The sequence below is a fragment of the Dysidea avara genome, chromosome 4 (assembly GCF_963678975.1).
Source record: "Dysidea avara chromosome 4, odDysAvar1.4, whole genome shotgun sequence".
Classification (NCBI taxonomy): domain Eukaryota; kingdom Metazoa; phylum Porifera; class Demospongiae; order Dictyoceratida; family Dysideidae; genus Dysidea; species Dysidea avara.
In genome coordinates this window covers 18,245,313-18,259,873 of record NC_089275.1, presented here as the reverse complement: position 1 = coordinate 18,259,873, position 14,561 = coordinate 18,245,313, and the positions used below count along the sequence as shown (strand labels likewise).

Genomic DNA, 14,561 nt, shown 5'->3' with positions numbered 1-14,561 from the left:
TTATAATCATAAAAAAAATACGATTGGGTCATAAACTCATAAAATTATAATGCAATAATTTGTAGACGATGATTGAGATATTCTGTAACACAGATACTGGAACTGTTTACTGTTATACCAGTGATGCTATCGAACTGTCCTTTTTGACTTCCTGTTGTTCCAAACTTAGTAATCAACTGGTGGGTGGGGCTGAACACTGTGAGGTAGTTAACATCATTAGTTATTATGCAATCATCAGGAGTAAGACAAATGGCAAATGGACTGTTACAATCTATCTTCCTAATAAAGTGACCATCTTCACTAAACTTGCTTATTCCACCTCCACTCACGTTGTCAGTCACATACACTTGGTCATTGCTGTCCAGGGCAATATAACAAGGGCTCTGAAACTGTCCAGGATTAGGCCCTTTGGAACCAAATTTAAATAAATAATTGTTGCTGTGATCAAATACTTGAACTCTGCAATTAGTACGGCCCACCACATAGAGTAGACCTTTACTATTAAAGGCTAGTCCTTGAGGATGATCAAATTGGCCACTACTACTACCATAAGAGCCAAATTGTGATAGGTATTCTCCTTGTAGAGTAAACTTCTTCACCACATGATCTTTGTATTCACTGACTGCTATTACACTATGACCTACGGCTACACCAATAGGATCGTTCAGTTTACTATCTCCACTCCCTTGACCAAATGTTTTGATTACCTTCAATTCTTTGTCCAGCACCACTACATCATGGTTTTCTCGATCTACCAATACAATGTCATCATTTGCTGTCATGGTTCCATTGAAAGGAGCATGAAACTTCTTCCCTCCATATTGTGTGATCAGTTGACAACTTTGTGAATCAATTTTAGTGTAATCTCTCAATGTTGTCCTCACTCTAAAACAGTACACAATTGTGCTAGTTACTCCAACTGTAACATGTTGCTTTTTGACAATACTGTAACTTTATTTTCATACAAACAATTCTATGGCAAAAGTTTTCATATTAAGATATTTTGTATAAATTAATTATGTGACTGCTTTATTACAGTATTTCTATATTTTGTGACACTGGTTGCTACATGCAGTGGTAAGAGAGACTGTCAGTCATGTTCTGTAGGTTATGGTTAATTTAAAAACCTTTTGGTCTGAAAGTCATTTGTAACTGTGATGAGTCAGGACTGCCCTTGGCTTTCAAGATGGCATAATTTGTTGCTGCTAAGGATGCTGAAAATGTACAACAATGTAACTCAGGCTCAAACATTTTGCTTGTTCTGGATTTGGACAAACTATACCGTAATTAGCTTTATTTTTGTGCAAATTTTTTGTGATAAAAATTTTCGTGCAAAAATGATTTGCATAAATGACTGCTCTATTAGAGTAGTTCAATCTTATGTAAAAATTTTTGTACAAGTGTTGCATACAAAAATGGATTTGACAATGAAAAGAAGGAAAATTATGGTACTGCCAATAATGGAAAGCATTAAAGCAGCTAGGGATGAAATTTCAGCTGCTTTGTATTGCATGTTTTTGTTTTCAGATTAGATTTTACATCAAAATGTTGTACTAATGCTCTTGTACAAATCCAGCATCTTCCACAAAATCATCTCTAACAGTGCTTCTTATACACCCCACTGTGGCACAAAGGTGCTATGGTTGTATCAACCTCTAAATTCATTGCTATATGTGCTGTATGAAAAGGCTTGTTACAAAAGGGAGGAGCAAAACAAGAAGGACTTTAAAAGTTGCCATGGAAGAAAAGCAAAATTAATAGGCAAGGAAAGACAAGTTGAGCAAGCTGAGAAGCAGTAAAAGGCTGTGCAGAAAATGCCTGCTGAACAGAAAAGTTCACACCAATCTTATGCATAACAGCGATACTCAGAATGGGCTGCTTTGTGCTGTTTCAATAGGAAGACCATTGAATCGAAGGAACAACTAGGAATAGTCCACCAAAGTAATTTCATGCCACTAGTGAATGTAGAAAGGCTGACCTGCCCTGCCTGTGCTACCATTCTTTCATAGTGCTGCTATTCAACTTCATTTTCATTGCTTTGTTTTGTTGTGTCGGTAATGTGACGCACTAAAACATGTACCTCTGTATACTGTCCCAATAAGGAATTTGAAAAGCCTATAGTACACAGTAGACATATTTGAATTTCACTGTCTGTGGAGTTATATGATCCCTTGTCTATAGGCTGATACCAGGATTGACACAAGTACACAAAAGATTTGGAATTTTCAACTAGAGTAAGGACAATAGCACATTGATAAAAAGTACTGAAACAAATCACAGTAAAACAATAAGAAATGTTATATTCTTACTGTACATTTCCATTATGATACCTTGAGCACAGTAGGGATATAACACTGCTTATTGTTTTACTGTGATTAATGTCATGCACTAATACTCCAGCTTGCTTCAGTACTTTTTATCGATGTGCCATGGTCCCTAGAAAATTGTGTACTTGTTTGTTAACTCTAGTTGTAAAGTAAAAAATTTAATTATTATAACTGGTAAACCCATGCATACCACATCAAAAGAAAGAATGGTGCTGCACATCCCAGCTATCAATTATTGTCTGAAAAGTGGAGTATCCATTTTACATTTTGTTGTCAACGATGTTGAGTCCGTTACACAACAGTATGAATCAAGAACTGTTCTTCAAAAGTACCTCTGCAATCAAAGCAGCCACTATGAAAAATACAGACAATTTCCATTATGAAGAGAAACCATCACGTGCTACTGACAATTTGACACCTTTTGCTGCCAGCAAAGAAGAATGGGACACTAAGGAGGACACTGGTAAATCCATGAAGAATGCATTGTAAGTACTGCTTCGGCCAGCTGTGGGCGCGCACCTGTTTTTTAAAAGAAATGAAGAAACTAAGCCAATTTTTGAAGTCGCATATCTCGGGAACGCTTGAAGCGATTTCACTCAAATTTGGAATGTGGAGTACTGAAGTTGGAGGGAGTGTCCGCAGCAAAAATCATCTTGTTTCATCAAGGCAGCACAGAGCCACGGAGGTGCGAAAATTGCATTTTCGTTCTTCCTGTCAATATACTCACGGGCGTTGCGCGCCGGCTTCTTGGGCTGCACGACACACTACCGTGTGTCTTGATTTTCTGACTTTTAACCAACTGTAACCTGACTACTCAGTAAGCTATTGACCTACACATTTTACACAATGCTTTTTGTCAAATTTGGTCACATTTATTTATCAGTACATAATTATGTGCTACGCAATACACAGAGCTAGAGATATCGATGTCAACTCACTTAAATGGACTACCGGGAATGCGTTCCCCTCCCACCTGTATAGACACAGTGTGACTCCCACCAAATTTACAAATGTAAGAAGCCTCATAACTACCACCACCAATTTCTCTGATAGTAGCTGCCTCAGTGATCTGATTTTTGTTGTAATATTGTACCATCACATCTATCTCTTTGGAATTGCAAATGTCATTACTCAATGGATCTTTTAGTTGTATTGTAAAGGAATTTTTCTTGCACGTAAAAGGTAGAATACCTTTCAATCCTAATGTGTAGCATTTCTGAGCCTCACAAAATGACCCTAGCTTAGAAATTATATGTACCACATTATCTATACCTTTGAGGTTGATGGGCACTTGTTCCTTCATGATAGGGTTTAGTTTTGTTTTGCTCTTCGTTTCTTTCAGTTTATCTCTTCGCTCCAACATTGATCTTTTCATGGCCAGCACATCCTTGTTAACACCTCGTTGTAGTTTATCATCGATGAAACTCCAGCAGCTCTTCAACTGGCTTAATAAGAAACACAGTTCATCTTCCTGTACTGCTAAGCCTTTATCGTTTCCCTCTGTATCCTGTTTGATCTGTTGTTGTAACTGTCTCTTTCGTTCATCTAGGGCAGCATGGAGGGTATGAAAGGCATCATCCAACCTGTGAATGTTTTCTTCTTTCCTATTCTTCACATCTTGTCTTTTGCTCTTTACTCCATTGATGGCTTCTTCTACTTCATCTATTAGTTGCTGGATACTAGGAAGAGCTTCCTTCAGTATCTTCTTCTCACCATTAACAACATCAGAGATCACATCATAGTCATGGCCCTTGTGTTTCTTGATGATGCAGTCTCGACAGATCAACACATCTTCACACCTGCAGTACAACTCCAGTGGTTTGGTAGGGTGGACGAGACACATCTCAACCTTCTCTGGTAAGATGGATGGAATATCAGTAGCACTGCCTTTCTTTAACTCATCCATTGAGCAGACTTTGTGCCCACTGGTGCTTCTTAGTCGTCGGTGCGCCGTCTCGCAAAACTCACATAAGAACGTAGCACACTCGTTGCAATACGACACTGCTGGTTCTCCTTCATCGAAACTTTGACAAATGGGCGTGACCTTCTTACTGCTTACTTGCTGTTGTAGACGCACGATCTCCACTAGACGAACGGCTGAAAAATGCGATGGTAAATCTTCTACAGCACGTGGAGTAGATAGTGCAACCTTTCCTCTGCACAGTGGACACTCAAGCTCACGTTTCGAACTATCCAAGTAGGGCAATCGACCCAACCATTCTTTAAGGCAGCCGGCACAAAACGAATGAAGACAGGGGAGTATCTTGGGGTCATTTAGAAGATCTTGGCAAATTGCACAAGTGAGCTCTTCTTTCACCTTCTCCCAGTTAGTCGCCATGTTTTCTTCTTTGCACTCTATTGTTTTGCATATAGCTAGCTATTTGCATGCAGTTGAATGCAAGCGCTAAACTAACTATATTTAGAATAACTCTAAATAAGGAGAGCCTTACTAATAAGATTAGCTAGGGGGATTTTAGAATTTACGAGAACTCGCGGACTAACTCGTTTACTCCCGGTATAGACTAACAAGCCACAACAGGATTTTTGAACAATTATTGGCAAAGGCCTAGCTATATACAGGTATTACAACGCTCAGTTATAAGTAATAAAACCTACTAGACCCATACTGTAGGCATTCCAGTATCCGAGATTTTTAAATAAAAAAATTCTCCGTATAGAGTCATTAATCGATTCCCGGACGATTTTATATCCGGACACCTGTAGCAACCAAACAAACAGTTCCATAGCCCTGATATTTGCAGCATAGGAGGACATATGCGTTGCCACTTTACATACCAAAAATCACTCCAATCGGTTGAAGCAGGTAGGAATACGAAGCCCAAATGTCCATCCGCACAAAAAACGATCGATTACCGGACAAAACTCAAATCTATATCCGGACAACAGCTCATAATTCCGCAAGGAAAGAACCGATTGCCACTACACTCTAGTATATATAACTTTAGTCTATGTTAGTACCATGATAAAAATTTGGAGTCTGAAATGTACACCAACTGGCAGATACAGCTTGCTAAAGTTTACCTACTCCAACGACCACTATTTCCGGACACTTTGTATCTAGCAACCATGAGTTACTTTAATGCATCTGCAGTCAGACCCGTAGCCAGAAGGTCCTGAAGAACCGCCTTCTTAGAGAAAAGGTCCACAATTTAAATAAAACAAGGTTCACAATGTTAGCAAAAGTCCACAATTTTGGTAGAGTAAGCCACCGATGTTCGGCCACCAGGAATTATCGGACGCTCGTACGCAGAAACTATATGCAACGTATTCCCTTGCATTTTGCATTGCTATTACCTTAGACCTTCACTATTTAGCCCACCAAGTTTCGTAGGATTTCTTCAAGGACTGTGTGTTTGGCGAGCCAATAAGCATGTGTCCGAATCACATGACGTTTTGGCCAAAAGTATGGATTTTCGGACTGTAGCTCGCAAAGCACAATACATACACGGATTTGAATGAAATTTGGCATGCAGCTAGGGTAATCACTCAAGGTTCAGCCCACCAAGTTTCAGCTTATAAATCGATTCTATGCCTCAGTAATTATTAAATCTGTAAGCGCATGTAGGCGTATCAAATATTGGACATTTATTGCCGCGAAAAACTACAACTGCTGATCAGATTTTTGAGCAAATTCAGATGATTTCAGCTTTTACACACAATAAAAAGCAAACAAATCACAACTGATTGTTATTTGAGAGCTCAGCCACTAAATATAACTGATACGATATCATGTGAGAAACCATTGCTTACAACTAAAATAAAATTTGTAATGTGTTCTGTTTATGTTAGATCCTTGATTTTGGAACCAGAAGTCTTGATATTGTCTTGCTCCTTGCAAGTAGCTATAATAACTTAAAATAAACTTAAAAGGGGTACTGAAGCCACTTAAAACTGCGTGGGTATAGCATGCCCTGACTGATGAATTTATACATGCCACTCTTCCTTATAAAATCAGGCAACTACAATAGATGTGCATCTAAGTAATTTGGTATATGCCTTTCTTCAGTCCAACACCTATAAAATCTGTGGAATTTTCCAGATTTTATAGACACTTTGCAATTGCAAGATTAGATCTCATAAAATAAATATAGCTTGACAATAACACAGTGAAGAGATACATTGCCATAACATACGTATAGCTCTATTGCTACCCACATGTATTCAACTATTCTGATTTTGGTTTTCCTTATCCATTTATTTTAAATAGGATAAGTTTGCATATGTATACAAGTGCAGAAATGCAATGAATACATTCACACCAACTATTTAGCTACAAAATTTGATTGAGATGTAATGCGAAGTGTATAGCTTGAAGAGTATGCAATGTAGCCCGGATTGTTGCTAGTGTTGAACTACATCCCGCAGTAAGTAGTTCCGCGATAGCTCTGGGGATGATGTATGTGTTTGATATGCATGGTCATGCACTCAAGGTCATTGATTAAGTTATTATTGGAAGGAGTTCAGTTAGACCATGGATGGCTTTACCATTGTAAGGATTGAAGAGTGATCAACATACTGGAACTCTGTATGATGACAGCAAGTAAACCTTGAGTAATTGCATAGCATAATAATAGTGTTTCATATTACAACAGTATACTTTTAATAAGGGAAAATACATGTACAGGCATGTAAAATTGCATGGATGATGCATACGATTTTAGGAAAACAATTACATAGACTCTAAATTGATCCATTTACTATAATGTATTATCATGAGTTTCCAGCTCTTGGATCATAGAAGAGATTATTGATAGCTATATATATGTATACACCCTGTACAAATCTTCATCAAAAGTAAGCACCTGATTGCAGCCACTGTCCTACACAATTAATCTTTGCAGGATATACGCAATGGAAGATTGAAAATGGCAACATGCTAGGGATGGTTCAGTTTCCAAACTTTCATGAGAGAATCAATTTATACAATATTTATTTTTTTCCTCCACTATGTGTCCATTAAACAAATTGTGCAGTCATTTATGCTTGGTATCAAATTATTTTGCCTTGATATCTAACAAAACTTATAAGATTACAAGCAATTCCATTTTACTTAGAAAAGAGAAGAGCTAATTCAGAGTGTGAACTTCTTATACTTAGTTTCAAGAGTTACATTTTCAGGAAACTTCTTCACACTATAGGTATAGCCAAGAGTTCATACATATATAGGGAGGGATTATTATGAACTCTTGGTATAGCTATGTATTGGCGGTTAAACAATGTATGGCTTCTTACATGACATTTATTAGCATTATCTGATCATATTGTAAGTATAAAGACAAGATATACCCTAAAGCAGTCAGACAAAATGAACTACCCTAATAGAACAGTCACTTATATACAGTAAAAATCTCTTCACAATTCTTGTATGCTGTATCATTTCTCATGTGAGAATATTACCAATAAAGATTTTACAGTTTGTTATGGCTATGCAGCAGGTGTCTGTGGCTCTCTGTGCATAGCTAGCACAGCGAAACTCACTAATAGTTACGAGTTGACACGATTTCCGTACTTGAAACCTGCCATTTCTCGAGACGAGCTAGACGTACGGATACGAAATAAATTTCGTGATACATTGGATACGCCAATCGTATAAGAATCCGTAACTATTACGGTTTGACACGATAATAAAATGGCCGAGACAACTTTGTCTTCACAAAGCCTAGCTAGGAGTCAAGCGAAATAGAAAGCGACAGTTTTGTGATCACTGCCACAAAGAAGTGTCCAAGTCTACGTATTATCGGCACAAGTTAATGCATACAGAAGACTCGGATCTCGAGGAGGACGCAAGTAGAGAACTTCTGGAATTCCCCGAAAATGGAAACGAAGAGGACTTTGTTGAGATATCTAACGTGAGTTATGTGTGAGCGTGAGTTATGTGTGAGCGTGAAATTGGTTGTAGAAAGAAAATTGGAGAGGGATGACAAGAAATAAGCGCCATCAAAGAAAATTTATACAACTTGAGTTGTTTGAACCGCTAAAACAGCCAGCTGTACAGTCCAACCAGCTCGGAAATTGGCTAGTCCTAGAGAGTGGAATCAGAAATCCCAGTGGTCAATTCTTCGAGCATTTTGATTAATTAACACAATGACCCATTACAATACTCGAGGTAAGAAGTCAGCACACATAATTTCTACATATCACTGCTTCATATACAGGTATGGATGCCAACCGTGGCACACCTCAGGGTTCAGGTCGGACCATTCAATCACGAACTCCACAAGGCCGAGGTAAGAAGTCAGCACACATAATTTCTACATATCACTACTTCATATACAGGTATGGATGCCAACCATGGCACACCTCAGGGTTCAGGTCGGACCGTTCAATCACAGACTCCACAAGGCCGAGGTAAGAAGTCAGCACACATAATTTCTACATATCACTACTTCATGTACAGGTATGGATGCCAACCGTGGCACACCTCAGGATCCAGGTCGGACCATTCAATCACGGACTCCACAAGGCCGAGGTAAGCAGTCAGCACACATGATTTCTACATATCACTACTTCATATACAGGTATGGATGCCAACCGTGGCACACCTCAGGATCCAGGTCGGACCAGTCAATCACGGACTCCACAAGGCCGAGGTAAGAAGTCAGCACACATAATTTCTACACAATATTATCACTACTTATATTTAGGTATGGATGCCAACCGTGGCACACCTCAGGGACCAGATCACAGCTTTCAATCACAGACTCCACAAGGCCGAGGTAAGAAGTCAGCACATGTAATTTCTACATATCACTACTTTATATACAGGTATGGATGCCAACTGTGGCACACTTCAGGATCCAGGTCAGACCATTCAATCACAGACTCCACAAGGCCGAGGTAAGAAGTCAGCACACATAATTTCTACACAATATTATCACTACTTATATCTAGGTATGGATGCCAACCGTGGCACACCTCAGGGACCAGATCACAGCTTTCAATCACAGACTCCACAAGGCCGAGGTGAGAAGTCGCAGACTTAATTTCTGCATATCACTACTTCTCCAATAGATATGGATGCCAACCGTGGCACACCTCAAAGATTAGAGCAACAAATTACTTCAAGGACTCGAGGTGAGAAGGCAACAGGCCAAATTTATTCTGTGTGTTACTTGGGTACCACTAGGTGTGGATAATAGGAACAGTCATTTGGTTGGATTCTATGCGAGATCTAGACAAGAGCAGCATAGTGAACCTGTGACCTCAGCAATTGAGGGGAAACTTGACCAGATGGCTGCTATGATGCAAAGTCAGCAGGAAGCACTATCAAAGTTTGCCATGGACAATCAGGCATTGAGGATGACCGTAGAAGCCTTAAAAGAAGAAGTTGAGTCAATGAGAGAAGAGATAGCAAACTTACAGTCTGCCGGTCAGGAAGGTACCACACCAGACGAAGCACTTGCTAGCTCTAATGATGAACGTCTCGATACCAATTTGAGTGTAAGTACTACAGTATTCATTAACAGTTAATATTAGAGAAGCTTTTATGTAAGTGCTTAAGTATTAGTTGCTGCATCTTACTTGATTGCATTGCCATGTGCAGGTGGATTAATAAACTTTCATTTGTTTATTTACCTTGTGTTGGATTGATACTTCTGCAACCGTTATCATGGCTAACTGATCATATTTGTAGGGAGATGTTAAGAAGCTATATGAAGAATTCGATGCTGATTTTGATTTAGAAGAAAGGTACGAAATAGCAAATGACAACAAATATTGATGTAATTAAACCAGGCGCACGCCCACAGCCAGCCGAAGGCCGGCTGTGGGCGCGCGTCTGGTTTACTGAACTTGTTTCCCGAAAAACGTGTGTGTGTACCTATGTATGTTTGTCTGTACGCACCCACGTGAGCAAACCATTAGCTCAGTGGTAAAAACAGCTTATCCACAACAAGTTAAGGCTAAACAAAGCCTTTAGTGAACCACCGCACTGGTGAGCTTTGGCTTGAAGGTGGTTTCTTTTCCGAGGTTTAAAACCGGCGCAGCAACTCTCCACAGGCTTCGAAATTGGCTTTCCTAGTGGGCTGTTCAGGTGTTCTACAACTGAAAAATGCCGTAGTAGGCCTCATAGGCTCCCAGTAGATGCGTATCTCGCCGTTCTAAAAGTGGGCGTGACCCGTACTTACGCAAACGAAAATGAAGAGCAGCCCGGTGGCTTTAGGGTTTGAGAGATTATATTCGTAGAAGACGGTGTACACTAATAAATTGGGGCAGGTAATGTTGAGTGATAGCTGGTATTAGCTAGTACAGCAAAGAGAACTTAAATTTTAGTGGCAAATTATGGTGAAGTGCATTTGAAATAGTGCTGAAATAACTATTCGATAATTTGCTACTAGCATTATTCGATTCGTTAAAGACTGCCCTTCAAATCGCTGAGCATTGCTCTATTGTTGTCTTGTGTTTGTGATTATATGAGGTGAAGAGCATATAAAGCCAGATTGGATTCGGTAGATTTCAAATTTCACTTTTCTGCAACTCTGCTATTGCATTTTGCCGTATTCTGTGTTTTCAATAATTATTCTACTTAATCATCTTCCTCAACTGTTAGTCATCCATCTCTAAGCAAATAAAAAAAAAATATGAAGGTTAAATCCTGCTTTAACTTTCACCTGTTAATAGAAAGGTGTCTGCAATAAATTAGGGCTATTAACTTAGAGCGATAGCTGATATTAGCTAGTACAGCAGAAAGAACTGAAGTTTTTGTACCTAACTGCACTTTAAGCACCACGTGACGTGGAGCATTTATTAGAATACACATGGAGTGTGTGTGTGTGTGTGTGTGTGTGTGTGTGTGTGTGTGTGTGTGTGTGTGTGTGTGTGTGTGTGTGTGTGTGTGTGTGTGTGTGTGTGTGTGTGTGTGTGTGTGTGTGTGTGTGTGTGTGTGTGTGTGTGTGTGTGTGTGTGTGCGCGCCAATAGTTTAAAAAGAGCCCCGGTAACAAGGTATTAGTTTGTTTGCATAACTACTGTAAGTTATTTGCTACTAGAAACTTATTTAATGATGGTTGAAAATGTAGGAAATGTGGTAAGTCTTCACTCCTTAGTATGTATTGCCAATATGGATCTGGTACCGATACCAGTAATATAGGCAGTGATACTACGTAATGTCAGTATTGGTACTTTTCTACTTTAGAGTGATTCTATTTCAAGATCGTCCTGAGAATTGCTGAGCATAGTTTTAGTGTTGTCTCATCTTCGCCTTGTAGGGATATTCAAAGTTTTGCTTATTCTGTAATTCTGCCGTTCCATTATTCCATATTTTGCCTTTTCTCACCTAATTGTTCATTGTCAAGTGACTCAAGTCGTCTTTTCATTGCACTTGAGAACTGCAGAATTTTGGCTCAAATATTTCAAAAGAAATTTACAGTGACCAGCACTGAAGTTTTAAAATAAATCATCTTCCTCTATAATTCAAGGTTGTTTTAAGTAAATTCTGCATCGTGATTTTCTGAATGATTGGAGTTATAATTATGATTGACCAGCCAACATTTAGGCTGCATTGAAGTAAGAGCAATGTCACCAGGTGATATTTGTACCTTCATGAGACTACACCTAATTGAGACTACGGTACGCATAGTATGCTTTAAAGTTTCGTCGCTAATGAGGTACTTAGACCCTTTATTTACATATTACTAAATTGGTCAGCTTTTAGCAACTCCTGCTGTATATACTTTAAAAATTGATGGAACATGTACATATAGTTTTTTTGTTTAAAATCTGGGATTTGCAAGGCATACTGGTATATATTGTTTGAGTCATGTAACGTAGTACACATTACATATTTTATTTACATATATAGATGTTGGTTATTAATATTAGAGGCAGTTCATCGTTACTACGAATCCCGTAGACGAAAGCTAGTTACTGATGTGAGGCCTGACAGGGTGGCTATTAAAGAAGCCAATGACAGGAACACCAAAGTGAGGAGCAGGCAGAAAGCGGTTAGTTTTCTTTGGGTGCATCAATAAATTTCAATATTGTGGAAACAGTTGTATGATCGTCGCAAGAAGCTATGCGCGACGAAAGAAGAAAAGAAAAGATGGAGAGAAATCATACCAGCCTATATGACTGAAGAGAGTGATGACGGTGAAGGCTCTTACAGAACACATTCACCATCGTGGCGATCTACTGGTTAGTTACATTACATGAATGGTATTTCTTACAACAAGGCTGATTTTATGGTCTCCCTGATAGAACTAGAAGACTTCATTCAAGAGCTGGATCAAAGGTGGACAGTGAAAAGTGTATTGAAGAAGCCCAGAGTAGTGTCTACTCCACTAGTGTGTGAGGCCCCGAGGGGAGCTCCAGCTTGGGCAGTGAGAGCACGGTCAATAAGTCCTACTATGTGTTAACTTATAATTAGTATAGTGTAACAGATGATACATTTTAGGTAACAACTGCTTATCATGATGCACCACAAAATGGTCACCAGTTGCAATCCTCCTATACTGAAGTGGAACAGGTGTGTACACAGCTAAGCTGTATCATTTGTGATTTTATTTTGACCACTACAGGTTGAAGATCCAGCTGTTGCTAGTGGTGGTACAGGTCATGATCAGATGCACGCAGCTTATGATTCTGAGGTACGTACTACGTATGACATAGCAAAAACCTCTTCTGATGGCTATTATCTATTTTCAGAGCCTCACACACTATCCTCTGCCGCAAGATGATTATTCAGATGTATGTGTGTACAGTATAAAAGTTCATATGTTTAGTTTAGCTACACATTGCAAAGGGCTATTCACCTTCACCGTACTATGCTCGCAACATACAGCCTCCACAAGACCAGTACTATCTTCAGGTAAATTAACCTACAAAATCTTCCGTGTGATGTACCTTAACTGGTTGTATTACAGTTCAGTCAACGACCAGATAACAATGATCATTGCATTAACGTAAGTGTCAAATTGTCGATTAGGCTTACATTTACATATTATTGATTTTGTAGCACTAGGAAGAATCATTGCCATCACAGCAGGTGAGTTGTTTGTGTATTATTTGTCATTACTGTAAATAATAAGCATTGCATACTGAATATTGGGTTATTTCAATGGGATTGCTTTATACACTACCATCATGTTAACGTTTGAGAAGAAAGTTTGTTGATTGATACTTTGGCAATACAACAGCAAATCTAAGGCGTTTTGCTTGAAATGTTAAGATTGAGTTTGTGTGGTAAAAGCTTGGCTACATCCATACATTATTGATATGTGACCAAAAGCACAGCTAGTTTTGCAATTTTCTGAAACTTTTTATAATAACTTCTTGGTTATATATAGAGAAAAACCGATGGCCTGGGATGTCCAAAGTTTTAGCCTTAGTTTTAGAAAACAGCAATAGAGTGAAATAATGAATTTGTACATGTCTACAGTATGTGAAAAATAAGCCACAGAAGGTAACGTGTAATCCATCATAACTCATGAAGGAATTGAAGCAAGCCGCTAGGACTTGGCTCCTTTCTTCCTTATGAAATTGAACACCTAGTAAGGTGTAGTGGCTGGGCGTCCTGCATGGTATTGGAAACCTTACAACTATGAAGGCAGTTGATAGCCCACAAATATGCATCATAAGTTGGCCTATGGGACGTGCCTTGTACAAGTGTAGCCACAACCGTGTTGTTAATCCTTATTGTAGTACCTTTGTAACCATTTTCCACTTATGCTAGCGGTTTGGGTGAATTTAGCAGTAGCTTGAAAGAAACATCCAGCCCGCTATTTGAGACATTGTACAAAATTATATGTATATGCTAAATTATTTATTTTTCCTTAGGGTCAGTATGCAACACCTCCAAATCTTGTAAGTAAATTTTTTGCTGTTGAAATAAGTGGTTATTTGGTGCATATTTCTAGGTACACCAAGTTGATTTGGCTGATCCGGTGGTTGCCATATTTGAAGATTCAGACTAACATTTTATTTCTTTTTAATGCACGGAAAATGTAATATCTAGTATACGGAAAATTTAATATACCTATACGGATAATGGCTAGTTTTACGGGATCTAGTTTTACTGGGACGAAGTTCAGCATGCTTTGATACTACTGCGACGGTGTTGCTGGGTGTTAATAGAGGACTGCTGATACGGCAAAGGATGCTTTGATACTACCGCGACGGAGGTACTGGGTGTTGATAGAGAGCTACTGTTACGGTGCCAGACAGAATTCCGTCTCCAAGAAATGGTCCCACGACGAAGCAAGACGACTGATGATACGAAA

The 14,561-nt window shown here is 38.9% G+C and overlaps 2 protein-coding genes across 15 annotated transcripts; one reads left to right on the top strand and one right to left on the bottom strand.

Annotated features, from left to right (window-relative positions):
• Position 1: 1 nt before the first annotated feature.
• Positions 2-4,674, bottom strand: LOC136253463 (E3 ubiquitin-protein ligase TRIM71-like). The gene is made up of 2 exons (XM_066046145.1): positions 3,266-4,674; positions 2-885 (listed from the first exon to the last, which is right to left on the bottom strand). Exons 1-2 carry the CDS (start codon positions 4,663-4,665, stop codon positions 45-47), a joined length of 2,241 nt encoding a protein of 746 aa, XP_065902217.1. The 5' UTR covers positions 4,666-4,674; the 3' UTR covers positions 2-44.
• A 3,150-nt stretch (positions 4,675-7,824) lies between these two features.
• Positions 7,825-14,312, top strand: LOC136253964 (uncharacterized). Of its 14 annotated transcripts, none has more exons than XR_010700200.1 (23): positions 7,825-8,197; positions 8,248-8,454; positions 8,504-8,575; positions 8,625-8,696; positions 8,746-8,817; positions 8,867-8,938; positions 8,993-9,064; positions 9,114-9,185; positions 9,240-9,311; positions 9,360-9,422; positions 9,475-9,788; positions 9,982-10,037; positions 12,146-12,266; positions 12,336-12,477; positions 12,541-12,662; positions 12,737-12,808; positions 12,861-12,929; positions 12,988-13,029; positions 13,085-13,150; positions 13,206-13,244; positions 13,298-13,327; positions 14,119-14,145; positions 14,199-14,312. XR_010700200.1 is itself a non-coding variant. In XM_066046618.1 (22 exons), the coding sequence occupies exons 2-21, from the start codon at positions 8,433-8,435 to the stop codon at positions 13,301-13,303; spliced, it is 1,659 nt and encodes a 552-aa protein (XP_065902690.1). In that variant the 5' UTR covers positions 7,829-8,197; positions 8,248-8,432; the 3' UTR covers positions 13,304-13,327; positions 14,199-14,312. The 14 variants fall into 14 exon arrangements, 1 of the variants encoding a protein (XP_065902690.1); XR_010700199.1 differs by having other exon boundaries at positions 7,829-8,197; positions 12,146-12,287; XM_066046618.1 differs by lacking the exon at positions 14,119-14,145 and having other exon boundaries at positions 7,829-8,197; positions 12,146-12,287.
• The last annotated feature ends 249 nt before the right edge of the window (positions 14,313-14,561 follow it).